Raw genomic sequence first — 14,548 nt, 5'->3', positions numbered from 1 at the left:
ATAGTTCGAAAAGTGATTAAAAGAGTTTTGTGTTGTAGGCACGGGTGTGTCACCCGTGGGAACGGGTTACTTACTGCGAGGGAGAAAGGGCAGAAAGATGAAAGGTATTGTATTGCATTTCTTGAGTACTGAAGTTGTACATCCTGCACATACAATTAGTGGACATAATGCACATTTGTTGTATTAATTGTTTTATTCTTTACAAAACTTTTCTCTATACAGAAATCCATATAAGACATGCTGGGAGTAACTCTTTACACCTTCATGATTGCATGTTACCATTAACCGGTGCATTTTTCCATGTGCTGCATCTTGTTTATAAATAGAAATGAGTAGGTACGCTCGCGGTGAAGTTTTTCGGATAGATGAGTCCAAAAAGTTTCAGTTGCACAGTTTTTTATTAATATTGCACATGATACTTGGTGTGCTCTAGTTGGTCTATGTGTACATCTTTATGCCGTGAAGGCGATCTGCTTGTACAAGTCTCTGCTGTTGCTTTCAGCATCTGTTACATGCTTGGATACAAAATTTCTATGCCCATCTGAGAAAAAATGCATTGACAAGTCAAAGCTGTGCGATGGGAAGCAAGATTGTGATGATGGGGCAGATGAGAAGAAGAATTGCTGTGAGTAGCAGCTTTAACATTTTTATGAATTGATTCACTAGTAGTGGATGTCATTGCATTTTCGCACAATTTTTTTTTCCTGCAGCATCCAGCCTATGTCGCACACTGTCATGTGAACACGGCTGCCGTGCATCTTTGGAGGGTGGTGACTGCTTCTGCCCTCCCGGAATGACTATAAATACCAAGGACAAACGGAGTTGTATGGGTATGTGTGCTATTCAGTCATGTTCACATATGGAATGTAGCATATGTACTGTTATGAACAAGTGAAACGTGAATAGCGCAATTGAAGTTCAAACAATGATCTAATGATACTGACTACTGGAATTTACGAAATTGCATAGCTGGTTTTCACTCATTGAATGTGCTCACAAATTTCAGCTTTAATAAGCCTCAGTCACTAACTCTATTTAATGTGGCTTTAGGGGTGCATCATTCTGCTATTGATTGGAGCAGAAGACAACAGTTTTGTTGTTTGGTGATCTTGATCACTGTCCAGAGCCCCAGATAGCTAAAGATTTACTACAGTGCAACTAGGTCACTACTACTGGGATTTAAACAGAGTCCATGCAGCAAGGCTCATTTGGGTGTCCACACTAACCACTAGGCTATTACGCAACTAACAGCACCGGACAATTGCAGCAAGGTTTTGCATTCTACATGCACACTGCAAGTGGTGGCATCTGTTCATGTATTCTGGAGACCAGAACAAGCAATATTAAAGGAAACAAGCATGACATTTATGCACATCACATAGCAGTGGTTCCGGACAATGTGGTGATGTGGCATGTGAGAAAAATATTTGTCATTTAAGTAATATTTCTGTCTTAATTGCACCGGCAGATTTGAATGAGTGCTCTGAATGGGGTTACTGCGACCAGTTGTGCACCAACAGTCCTGGCAGTTATCAGTGTCTCTGTGTTCGTGGGTACACTCTGGACCCACCTCGTCATTGCAAAGCGGACAACAGTAAGTCGAAGTTGGCATATAAGTATTGATGCATGTGTTGCTGCATTCTCAGTGCTGCTTTTCATCACTCAGGCTCTGCTATGCGACTATTGTTCACTCGGCACAATGCAATTTACTCGGTCAGCAGTGATGGAGCAGACTTGAGCATTTTGGCAAATGCGTCTTCAGCATCTGGTTTGGACTATCATCATGACAGAAAGTTACTTTTCTGGACAGACACTGAAACGAAACAGGTAAAATTGATTCTTTTCATTTTTCTTACATTAGTGGCTACATTGCAGTGAAGGTTTATTCTAAGCATTCCATTACAAAATTTTCAGATCCACTCAATGAGGCTTGCAGGAGATAAGGAGCTGAGGTCACCAATCAGTGTTGTTTTCTCATGGAATCCTGTGTCTATGGCTGTTGACTGGGTTGGAAACAAGCTTTACGTCTGTGACTCACTGGGACAGAAAATTGATTTGCTCGAATTGGATGGCCTTAGACATGCCATTGTGCTCAGCAGAAACCTTTCCAATCCACAGGACATTGCTCTGGACCCAACTGTAGGGTGAGTTCAGAAATTTAGGGTGAATGATGTTCGCTACTTCAACATTGGTGGTGAGAGCCACCACTGGAAAGAATGACACTGCCTTCGGCATGACGTAGCATGAGGAGTCACATAAACACAGCTGGTGCTCTGGCCAAGCTCGCTGCATCAGCTGCATCACATGTAGAAGAGCGTGGCCAGTTGGGTGAGAAGCTTAAGGCCAAGCAAAAAGTTCTAGCAGAAAAACTAATAGCTTGTTTGCTTACCAACACCAATAAACTGTCAGTCTAAAAGATGGCCCACTTACATGGATTAATACTAATCGACTGGCATAATGATGCCAGTATGCTTATCAGTACTACTCGACATGCTAGTCTAGCTAGTGGACGCCTAATCAACATATAATTCCAGTAAAACCGATTACTGCACTACGCATACATCTGAAAGCATGAGAAGTGCAGGGGCAAGTAACTGTTTTTAAATGAAATGTAAGAATATTAAGAGAAGTGAAAGCAGGGATAAAAAAATTTGGTGTTGGTTGGAGCTGACATGGGCAGCAAATTTTTTTTTTTTTTTCTTTTCGCTGTATCTTACATGTAGCACTTGTGAGGTCTCAAAAGAGCCCCGCTCATGGAACAAATAGACGCAGTCTACACCATAATACATCGAACACATAGGCATTTATTAATAGCTTTTACACAATGGCGAGCCTGCCAGCAGAATCTTACAAATAACTGAAGTAACATGCCAAATAACCCAAATGAATGCCAATATAACACACACAAACAACATAACACATACAATTTACCATGAATGCAGCATCGCTGATGTCGTGGGACTGAGCCGCAGAATCGTCCCCACCAACCATCAGCGGTGCCAAACCCCAAAGCAAGTGATTGCTGTTTCTCAAGCGCCCGTGTAACCTCTCGCCGCCAGTGTGGTGCCACAGCGGGAACAGTGGCATCCCTCATATGGCGGCGAGTACACTAACTACGCTGCAGGACGCGCGGGTGCCATGAGGTGAAAATGACTCTACAGGGAGTGCGTGCACCCCCACACAATTAATAATTTATGTCCCCTGTGCATGGCTTCCTTAGCTTCATTCTCTGAAAGAGGTTAGTGAACCTATTCATTGACATTGAAAATAGGTCCAGTGATATGACATCACTGAAGCTTAAATCCCAGCAAGGACAGCAAGTAAATGTATTGGGCCCGTAGCCAGGGGTCCCCCCCCCTGGCTACGGGCCTGGTATATACATATAAGTAAAATAAATTGGGTGACTTGAAATACATTCATGCTTAATCAGCACAATAGCTAAGCAAGGACATAAAATAGGAAACAAACACCAGGTGATGTGTTCATTTCTTCCTTTGCGCCATTGTCTAGCTGTTACGCCAAATTGGTCATGAATATAACACATGCCTAGCCACTTTCATGAGTACATAGCAGTGGCGGATCCAGAGGGGGGGGGCGGTAGGGGCGATCGCCCCCCCCCCCCTCCGCAAAGCCTGTGTCAGCCCCCCCCCCCTGCCTGGAATGCCTGTCTGTCTCCTCATCCCTACCCTACCACCCCTCCCCCCCCCCCCCCCCCGGTCAGATGAAAGAACCCCCCCCCCCCCCCCCAAAGTTGGCACCTGGATCCGCCCCTGGTACATAGAGGGATATTCTATGCATACCTCCTTAGAGCACAGCTTATTGTTATAGAACTGAACATGCACTTCTCAAGTGAGGAGCTAAGAGGCACACAAGAAATTATGATGTGGAATTTTCCTAGCTTTTAAGAAGGACTGTTGTGGGTTTTGAAAACAAGTGGCACGGTTCTTTGTTGCGCTGTTTCAGCGTACTGGACATTCTTAGCAAATGGGAGAGGTACTGTGCTTGTAATGGCATGCTTTTGCAAAAATTGTGTAGGGAGAATTTCACTGCTTCAATTGTGGTGTCTGAACGCTTTCAATACGCTCGCCATATATATAGCATATGTAGGTTTATCATCTACGCTATTAGACTGTTTTTCCTGAGTTGGAACTTTTTATTGCAGATATATGTTCTTCAGTGATGGTGACCACATTGACCGCGCACATATGGATGGATCACACAGGACTACCATAGTAACTGCCATTTACAAGGCTACAGGCCTCACTGTAGACTATGTCACTAAATTTCTTGTATGGTGCGACTCCCAGCTGGACCAGATTGTTGCCATCGACTACACAGGCAGCAATAGGTACGTGGCATTTGTCAGATGTGTTGCAGAGTTTGTTTGTTTGTTTGTGTGTGCCTGTGTGTGTGTGTGCGTGCGTGTGTTTGTGTGTGTGTGTGTGTGTCTGTGTGTGTGTCGGACTAGTTGGGGTCAGTAGTGTCCCATTACCGGAACCGGGAATTTCAACAGTTTATTCGATTGGTCTATTGGTTTCTTCTATATGAAATTGTTAGGCTAATAGGCAGATTTTCTGTTGTAATTTTTGCTAAGTGGGGTGCCTTGCTGAATGAACGCTTCGCTCACTGAACATTTCGCAGAGTGAACACAGCTTGCTCTTCAGTTCTAACTTGCAGAGCAAACTCAGTTCCTCTGAATCAGCTAGGTGCATTAACATGCAGACTCACCTGCATGTTTACTGGTTAATCATTTTCCTTCTAGCCTTGTTCTTGTACCACTCTTGCCTTGCCTTCAGAAATCAGAAACATGTATGCTGAAAGGAGAGGCAGATGACTATGACTTGGTTCTTCCTTCCTAGATCTTTAAAAAAATGTCATAGGACAGAGATGGGAGAAACTTCAGAAGACTCATTCATCTCATTCATCTGAGCAACATAAATTCAAAATTAAAGAGGCCCTGAAATACATTTTGAACCCAGCACCTTCACCACAATACAGCTCAGACCACTTATAACGTAACCGCTTACAGTGCAGTACCGGCTATAATGCGGTTTTTTCTGACTCCCGTTTACCCTCCCATAGAACTCCATGTATAGGCATACCGCTTATTGTGCAGTCCCCCGAGATGAAAGACCGGTTATAATGCGGCTGCCGGAACATTCTCAGAGATGCGAGGGAGCGAGCGTCCTTCTCAGCGGAGATGCGCCGGCGGGGGAGAGAGCGGTGGTGACAGCGTTACGAAGGAGGAGGGGACGCGGAACGAACGAACAAGGAGCGGGGGGAGAAACAAAAAGGGGATGGCGGTGGGGGACAGCAGCCCGGCGCGGGTGCGTGGTGTGAGGAGGGGGAGCGTTTGCATGGCCGACGGAGAAGCCTTTGCCCCGTTGAAATGCACGCGTTGCCCAGGCCGCATGACATGCGCGCTCCGCTACGCACGGGCGCCCGCTTCCGCATCAAGAGCGCGTTTATTTGTCTCCGTCGGGAAAATAGTTGCTTCGTCGTAGAGCGCAGATATCGCGCGTGCAACCTCGATTCCCCCGCAAGTAACAATGCTTTGAGACGCAATTGAGCTTTCGCCTTTGCCACCAACAGGCGGACTTATAAGCTTGAGAGACTTTTTCAGGATAGTTGCCGCGACTGTTCTCCCGACCGCGAACCGAAACTGCATTTCACGCGTGATGCCCTCGGTTTAGCTCGCAAGTGCGATCTCTTCTACGCTCGATCTCCGTGTTGCCTAGGGCAAGCTTCTCGCGGCGGCATGCCAAGTTGCAACGCGCACGCTAGGCCTAACGAGCGCTAGCTGCCATGTCGGCGGCCGCGGACTACAGAAGTTGCGGTTTGGTTCCGAGTCAATGAAACATTTTGCAGTTGGTGCATTTAGAAGGAGTGACTTACATCTTTAACGTAAACGCGGGCGTGCGTGTGAAACACTCGAGTGGTGGTTTGTCGTCGCCACCGTTTTCGACATGGCGCACACGCAGTGTGCTACCGCGGCGACTTCCCGTGACGGCGCATTTTTTCCGCGTTCGTTATGTCGGCACCGCAGGTCCGCGGACGCTAACCGTTCAACATTTCCAAATGTAAGCATACACAAACTCACGTCCCAGTCGCATGCCTCGATAGTCGGAATCGCGCGCCCACCCGTTGGTCATGTTTTGCACACGTGCAACCTTTCAAAAACGTTGTTTTGGTTATAGTGCGGTACCGCTTATAGTGCGGATATTCGCGACTCCGGCGACTTACGTTATAAGCGGTCTATGCTGTATTATGTGAATAACGAGGCCATGGCACTAGTGACTTCACGATGACACAGTGCATAAAGCGAGGGACGGGTTGAAAAGAAAGCAGGGCAGGTGCTGTCCTGTTCTCTTTTCCCAACCCTTTCCACTTAACACACTTGTGACTATTTGTATGATATTACAATAAGGCAGAAGTTCAGGGGAAGATGGAAGCTTGAAGATGAAAAATTATTGAACACGGGGTGTCGCTGGGTTTCCACAAGCGGTCTTGTCTTCCTCGCTTATCGAAATGTTTGCTTTAGTGACACCCCGTGTTCAAGGATTTCCATATAATCACAGTAGGGATTGCTGTGCTGACCGGTTCAGCTCACAGCCTGAACAGTCACTTAGCCTTCTTGATCTGGCACAAGCGCACATCATCGTAGCAACTAGATACAATATGAATGTATCAGTATTAAGAAACATGTCAACATGTGAGGCATATATTACTCTATGGACGCAGCAGAAAACTTATCTCGTGTTAAAAACAGTGAAGGATCACTTCTCTCCTTTGTGATTTCTTTAGCAGCTACATAGCATGTGGAAGCAAGCAGGCCCAACACCTATTTTGTGAAATGGATTTTGTGATCGCAAGGAGATTCTCAGTAACATTATTGTTGCTAATTTTGAGTTTAAGAAAAGTAATTTTATCCGCTTTAGCGGTCTTGTTCAGTGGCCATTTGCTTAATCTCCCATTTTTGCCTGAAGTTGTAGGAGGCGGCATCTAACATACTAAATGTTCTTTTTCAAGTGCTACATACTCCACTCACTCACTTGCCCCATGCTGAGCCTGCTACGGCACTATACTCGCCAATGCCTCCCAGACCACATGTACATTTGCAGGTGCGCGCTAACTCTCTCCTAGCTAGCCACCTTGGTAGACCCTGTCTCATATTTATTTAATTATTTATATAAAAGTACCTTAGAGGCCCCTAAAGGGTTGCATAAGGGGGGTAATGCAAGAAAATGTTTAAAAGTGTACAGTAGTTTCAAAACAAAAGGAACGAGTATAAATACATAAAGAAATGGAAAAAAAAAATGTCACAGTAACATATGCGGGAACGTAGTGAATATTACATTAGATGATACACAACAAACAGAGGCAAGAAAAAATACACTTTAAATCACGACAGCTCATTTACACAATAAAATTTGGCACATTAAAATACGAACAATATAATTACAGAACAAATGCGGCATAACTTGGCTATTACAAAAAAAAATTAACTTAAAATTGCACACAAATAACAATAACGGCTATGAAAAGAACAATGTAATAGCTCGGTACGACATTAATGTATATAAGAAATAGTAACGCCCCAAGAACGCTTCCCTGTGGTACACCTGAAGTAACATAAAAAAGAGGAGAGGAAAAATTTTTAACTACTATGAATTGCTGAGCATTGCACAAAAAATTACGTGTCTATGTGAAGGTGAGAGAGTCTAGTGTGAGAACAGATAATTTCAAAATCAAGCAACGATGTACTACAAGATCAAATGCTTTTGAAAAATCTAGAAAACCACATTCAGTTTGTAGATCCTTGTCCATGTTAGCATGTAAGTCGGTTGTTAATTCGAATAATTGCGTCTTGCATCAGAAATTCCTTTGAAATCATTGAGCTGATTGATAGCACATCAATGTGCACAACCTGGATTTCACTGCTATCTTTTGGTCAAACTGGTACAGCACGAAGCTGGCCCACAACACATACTCACTTGGCTCACCCAGACTGGAGTCCATGAATGCAAGCCCTGTCGTGCACATAGCAAACATTACACTATACATACTTCAGTCATGCATACATTTTGCTGCACAATGGTGTGAATGTTGATGTAAAAACCAATTGCGGTAGACTCTTAGTGAATGGAAATCTCAAACGGAAATCTCTTAAACGGGATTGCTGCTTAAACGAAACAACTGCCTCTACTATGATTGGTTTTGTACTTGAATTCTGCGCCCCTGTTAATCTCTCAGTAAATGGAACTCCCGTTAAATGGAACATATTTTCCTGGTCTCTTCAGGCTCCGTTTAACAACAGACTGCTGTACCCTTGCATTTTTGCTCGCATCTTCAAAAGTGTTTTTGTTGTCAAACCTTATATTACAATTCATGTGATATGCTTCCAAGAAACTAGGCATAGTTTTATGCATTTAAGTAAAATGTAGCATTGACATTGAATATTTCTATGAAGCAGCCAAGAGTAAAACAGATGCAGCAACAATTACTCCCCTCAAAATGGCCAGCATCAATCTTGATATTCCTGGTCCTTTCCTTGCCTTACATGCAAATAGTTTCTTGCCCATGTCTCTCTACTTATAACAATAGTGTAGCTGTTGCATATTTTTCTAAGCACTGACAAGATTTGTTCTTCTCCTATCATAAGGAACATCATTATACGAGGCAGCACCCGTGTGCCATCTCCAAACAAGATTACATTGTTTGAGGACAAAGTGTATTGGACGGATGGTACCCGACAAGGAGTTCTCCAAGCCAAAATATTCAACAACAATGATACTGTCACAATAGTACACAGGGATAGGCAACTTTCGAAGGAACCTGGTGCCATCAAGTCCTACCACCCCTTACGCCAACCCGTCGGTGAGCCAACATTGTCAAGGAATTTTAACGTTTGTCTCATTCATCTTTAGTGCATGTGTCTGAGCCAGTTCCTTTCATATGTCACATTTCAGTGTCAAATCCTTGTGGTCTGAACAATGGTGGCTGCCAGCACATGTGCATTGTGACCCGGGGATCTGGCGGATTCGGGCTACTTGGCTACAGATGTGTTTGCCATACAGGCTTTGAACTGCTGTCTAATAGAAAGGACTGCACAAGTAAGTTGAAACAGCTACCAATGGCTTACAATGTGACCTCAACCGCTAGTGACACATTTTCTTATATGGTCTATATTCTTTCTCTGTGATGTGTACATAGATTACACTGTGATATATATATATATATATATATATATATATACACACACACACACACATACAGGGCCTGTCCTGAAAGTAATGTCAGTAAGGCCATTAAAAATCATTTATTGAATTTATCGTTACAAGTGTTTAAAAATCTGCAAAACAGTCTCCTTTTGTATCAATACATTGGCTGCAGTGAGACTTCCAGCTCTCCAATGCGTTACGGTAGTCCTCCACAATGGCCTGTAATGCTGTGGTGCAAGCTGGTTTGATCCCATCCACTGACCGACAATTCTTATCTTTCAGGGGTGTTTTGAGGCGTGGAAAAACAGAAAAAAGTTGGAGGGAGCCAAGTCCGGGCTCTACGGGGGCTGGGGGATCGTTGCACCCCTGCTTTAACCTGGGAATCTGTGACGATGAAGTCACTGTGGGCCGGCGCATTATCGTGGTGCAACTGCCAGTTGTCTGCGATGTCCGGCCGAATGTGTTGAACACTGCATTTGTCTTTTGAGGACTTCCAAACAAAGCTTTTGAAATGTTTAACATATCGGCCATTAAACGAACGCTTAATCGTTGGTCTGAGTTCAACAGTTGCCTCACTTGTGTCACATGGTCAGCCGTGGTGGTTATGGATGGCCGTACGTCGCAGTCCTCGCCGTCAACCTCTTCCTGGCCTTCCAAAAAGGCCTTGTGCCACCAAAACACTTGCTGATCTGAGAGGGCATGTTCTTTGTTAGCAGTCTTGATCAAAGTAACAGTTTCCGCAGTGGTCTTGCCAAGTTTCACGCAAAACTTGATTGCAAATGTTTGTTCTAACGAGCACTGCATTTTCACTTGCACAAGAATAAAAAACACCTCTCACGGACAGGCCTGTCCTACACCCTGTGATGCTCAGAGCACACTGAGCGGCAGAGCGCTGCTTAGCTGGGTTCCCCCACTACCGGTTTCAATCGGTTAGACCGCGCTCCGACGTACAATCGCGTCACAATAAATTCACTGACATTACTTTCAGGGCAGACCCTGTAGATATATATATATATATATATATATATATATATATATATATATATATATATATATATATAAATAACACAGGATGTATGTACAACGTACACCACTTAGCCCAGTTCTAATAAAATTTTCTTGAGCTTTGCTTTGCCAGCGTTATTGGCTCATCCAGTTTTCAATTGTTCTGCCATTCTGTAACTTAAGGAAATGTGGGTGATGTCAGATCTGTTTAACGAATGACAAGTAACTATACTGAGCAAGGCAAAACTAGTAAAGAACATATAAATGATATGTAAACATAAGCTAACATACAAAAAGCTTAGGATGAACAAGTTTGTTCATCCTAAGTCTCAGGGCAATGAGTTGGAACATTGGGAGACAGTTTACTAGAATGAAGAGGTCTAAAGGATCGCGCACTTTGATGGAAGCACAGAACAGCTGCAAGCTGTTCTGTGCTTCATGAACTATCACCAACTCGCCCAACTGTCAACATTACCGAGCTGCAAGCCACTGGCATAGCCAGGGGGTTTGGGGTATTCAAACCCCCTGCCCGCTCTCCTGAAATTTTTAAATTTTGCATGTGTATACGTACACACACACACACAAATGCACATACAAACCATACAAAAAGGGTGATTTAATCCCCCCTCGTAAAGATTTCTGGCTGTGCCCCTGCTGCAGCAGTGGCACCATGATGATTGGCAGTTGGCACTTGCTATCATAGCAGAACTGTGAGTGTCAGTATAGTGATAGTTTGGCAACATGGCTAGTGGCATGGCCCATTACGCTGACAACTTCAGATACTGGAGCCAGAAACTCGGGACCAGTCACATAATCATGGGTCCAAGTCACCCTGTGGGTCGTTGGCACCCACATGGTTCCATGGCCCTCCACCTTCTTTCTTCCATGGTACTCCATGAGGATCCCACTCTTCATTTCTCTACTACTTTGTTTTTCCCCTGCAAGGGTTTCTCACTTCAGCATTGTCATCTTCAAATCATCGACTGCTGCATCATCTGCTCTTTGCATTAGAGGACAGAGAACATGGCACATTACTTGTAGATAATGAAGACGTTTGCATGTGGTGAAACAGAGGGACAAGTAGGATTAAAAAAAAAAAATAAAAGACAGTGTAATGGTTATTTTATACAGATTTGCTGTGCAGTACAAGACATCTGCTAGATGCATCCACTTCAATGTGGTAGTTTTTGTTATAGCTTTTTTTTTTAAAAAAGCTATAACTTGTGTCGAATGGGCCTAATGATAATTGAAAACTCCATTCAATACAGACAGTACTAGATACAAATGTGTGCTTTTTTTTTCAGGGGTGTCAACATTTTTGCTGTATTCTCAGCAGAAGTTTGTGCGTGGCAGCCTCATGAACATAACTCAGGATGGGTTCACAGATGCCATGGTGCCAATTGTGAGCAAATCTGCTCGTTTTGTCGGCTTAGACTTCGATGCACGTGAAAGATTTATTTACTACTCTGATGTCATTCTGGATGTTATCTACAGAGTCACAATTGATGGATCTGGTTAGTACTCGCAAATATTTTTTTTTCCTTGCATAGTTCTTTTTACGCATGTCTAAGGAAAATGCCTTTAATTGCCATGTAATTTGCCTCTTTTTTATTTAAAACAGGGAAAGAAAATGTTCTGGCATCCCAAAATGAAGGAGTAGAAGGCCTGGCCTTGGATTGGGTTTCTCATAACCTTTATTACATTGACAGCCGAAAAGGAACGTTGAATGTCATTAGTGTCAAAAACTTCCAGTACCGAAGAACATTATTGAAGAACTTGAAGCGTCCTCGTGCCATTGTTGTCCATCCAAACAAAGGGTGGGTAGTGATAATATTTTTGTAAGCGAATCCCATTTCAGATGTTCAATAAATCTGAAGTACTTGATTGTTGCGAGATGAAAAATTCAACACGGGGTGTCGCTGGAGCCGACGTTTTGACAAGCGGACTTGTCTTCTTCAAGTTGCAGCCTTGAAGAAGACAAGTTCACTTGTCGAAACGTCAGCTTTAGCGACACCCCAGGTTCACGAATTTTTGATCTCTTCAAGCTTCTGCCTTCCCCTGAACTTTTGTCTTCTTTTGGTTATTGTGAGGCATTTTATATCTGTTGAAACTACATTATTCTGAAACAGCTTTAACACTGCAAACATCTGTTGTGCTGGTGCATGATGCTATTCTTGCTAGGCCTCATCTTCTAGACAATATATGTGCGATACACAATAGCATTTAGCCTCAAAGAGAGATTTGTGTGTGCTAGGCTTGTTACTTCAGCATTATGACAACTTCTGATGCAAAGACATTCAGATAAATAAATAAATCTGGCTCCTAAATGTGCATGTGTCATCTTTCTTTGTCCATCTGCGCATCTCTATGCAACAAATAATGTTGGAGTGCATTTATCCAGTCACAATTAAATCATTTCTTGACTCATCCATACCAGATTCATTTCAGAGTTTCTTTGTTTAACACGATGAGGTTTGTTTAGACGTTGTTAAGCTCAGAAGAAATTTTTAAGCTTGCTTCTGTTGAACAAGTCATTACAACTTTTAAATGGCTTCTCCACTTTGCTTTACAGATATGTGTTTTACTCTGAGTGGGACAGACCAGCAAATATCAGTCGTGCATACCTGGATGGAAGCAATGTGATGGTTTTTCGAGGTGTGCTGTTGGGATGGCCCAATGGGCTCAGCATAGATTTTCAGACTGATCGTCTGTACTGGTGTGATGCCCTCCTGGATCACATACAACATGCAAATCTGGATGGAACAGATGTCCAGACCATCAACTCTCCGCGTATTAAGCACCCTTTCTCACTAGTCATTCATGGAGGTGAGCTTATTTCATTTTTGGATGTCAGACCGCATATTTCTGTGTAGCCTGCCGTTTACAGGGCTGCTGTGCTACTCTGAAAAAATATTCTTGGTTCTTGTTCTTCTCGCATGATGCAGATTGGTTGTTCGTCACGGATTGGCGTTTGGATGCAATCTTGAAGATGCACAAGATTACTGGAGCTGATGAGAAGATCATAACTACAGTGGAAGAAGGCAGCCGACTTTATGGCATTAAGGTCTACAGCCGAGACAACCAGAAAGTTGACAGTAAGTCCAGCTTTATTAAATATAATGTATAGAACCACAAAGGCATTTTCATGCTGCAAGAACATTATTATTAATGAAACTCTTTCCTGTAGAGGTCGGCAAATTTCTATCAATGTCTGTGTCACAGAACATCAGCAATAACGTTGTCTCAGTGTGACAGCGTTTGACAACTAATACGAGCAGACACGGTGCCAGTTTTTACTATTCTATGCTTACATCATGGTGCATGCCATAAAGCTACAAGGCTTTATACAAGGCTGTCTGAATGACGCATAAAAAAAGCAACATTAGTTTGGTTGTAATCTTATAGTACAGTAAAACCTCGTTAATTCAAAGTCACTGGGACTGTGAAAAATCTTCGAATTAAGCGGGCTTTCGAATTAACCAAACATACAAAAAACACATTACTGAAAGTAATCAGAGGTGGTCGTTTGCTATCCCTGCTAGTTTGTGGCCCCAAGGGTCATGTTTTCCAGCAATGCCTGGTCCCAATTTTGCCGCTAAACCGGCGAAACAGCAAGCCTCACGGCTGCCAGCTCAAAAAAAAAGAAAACAAGGAAAAAAAATCTCGCGGTCAACTGAAATGCGCGCCTGTGGAAGAGAAGACGTGCTTCACTGCAACATAGTGGTGCCACACGGGCAGCATGTTACCTGCTCCTCGCAGCGTCAGCAGCGAGGAGCAGGTGAGGTGACAGCTGCTAGTTGCCGGAGCAACCGCCAATCGGAGGTTCGCATACATTGCAATTCCGTCTCAGACTGTCCTTTAATAATTCCTTTATTTTCCCAGAAAGAATGGGTAAATCACGACGCACTGACGTTGTGAGAAACATGCGACACGCTGCCCGCGTGTCACAGCTGTGTTGCAGTGAAGCACGTCATTTCCACAGGCGCCCATTTCAATTGACCACGAGACCAAGGGGGGGGGGTGTTTTTTTGTTTGTTTGTTTGTTTTGCGCTGGCGGTTGCAAGGCTGGGGTGTTTCACCTGTCACGCGTTAGTATCACTACAGTACATTGCCTTGTGGCTCCGAAGGGCCATCGTTTCCGCGAATTAGCGGCGAAATCAGGATCATGAATTGGCAGATGGCACCCAAAGTTTTCGAATTAACCGGGCTGGTATCGACCGCCGCTTCAAGTTATCCACTCAAATTTACATTTCAAAATACGGGACCGCAGAAATCCTGCGAACTAAGCGGGATTTCGAAATAACAGAGTTCGAATGAATAAG

General features: G+C 43.6%; 1 protein-coding gene across 2 annotated transcripts in view; it reads left to right on the top strand.

Annotated features, from left to right (window-relative positions):
- Nucleotides 1–14,548, top strand: part of LOC119379328 (low-density lipoprotein receptor-related protein 2) — a 241,805-nt gene that overhangs the window by 158,919 nt on the left and 68,338 nt on the right. For both annotated transcript variants that reach the window (XM_037648605.2, XM_049411933.1), the window contains exons 7-18: nucleotides 503–625; nucleotides 711–830; nucleotides 1,469–1,594; nucleotides 1,667–1,827; nucleotides 1,915–2,144; nucleotides 4,163–4,348; nucleotides 8,663–8,877; nucleotides 8,970–9,113; nucleotides 11,531–11,740; nucleotides 11,848–12,043; nucleotides 12,799–13,052; nucleotides 13,172–13,321. In XM_037648605.2, the coding sequence (XP_037504533.1) occupies nucleotides 503–625; nucleotides 711–830; nucleotides 1,469–1,594; nucleotides 1,667–1,827; nucleotides 1,915–2,144; nucleotides 4,163–4,348; nucleotides 8,663–8,877; nucleotides 8,970–9,113; nucleotides 11,531–11,740; nucleotides 11,848–12,043; nucleotides 12,799–13,052; nucleotides 13,172–13,321 (2,115 nt within the window). The remainder of the gene's footprint in view (nucleotides 1–502; nucleotides 626–710; nucleotides 831–1,468; nucleotides 1,595–1,666; nucleotides 1,828–1,914; nucleotides 2,145–4,162; nucleotides 4,349–8,662; nucleotides 8,878–8,969; nucleotides 9,114–11,530; nucleotides 11,741–11,847; nucleotides 12,044–12,798; nucleotides 13,053–13,171; nucleotides 13,322–14,548) is intronic.

Source organism: Rhipicephalus sanguineus, chromosome 1 (genome assembly GCF_013339695.2).
Source record: "Rhipicephalus sanguineus isolate Rsan-2018 chromosome 1, BIME_Rsan_1.4, whole genome shotgun sequence".
Lineage (NCBI taxonomy): Eukaryota > Metazoa > Arthropoda > Arachnida > Ixodida > Ixodidae > Rhipicephalus > Rhipicephalus sanguineus.
Note: the sequence above shows the minus strand (reverse complement) of the source record. Positions and strands in the feature narration are given on the sequence as shown.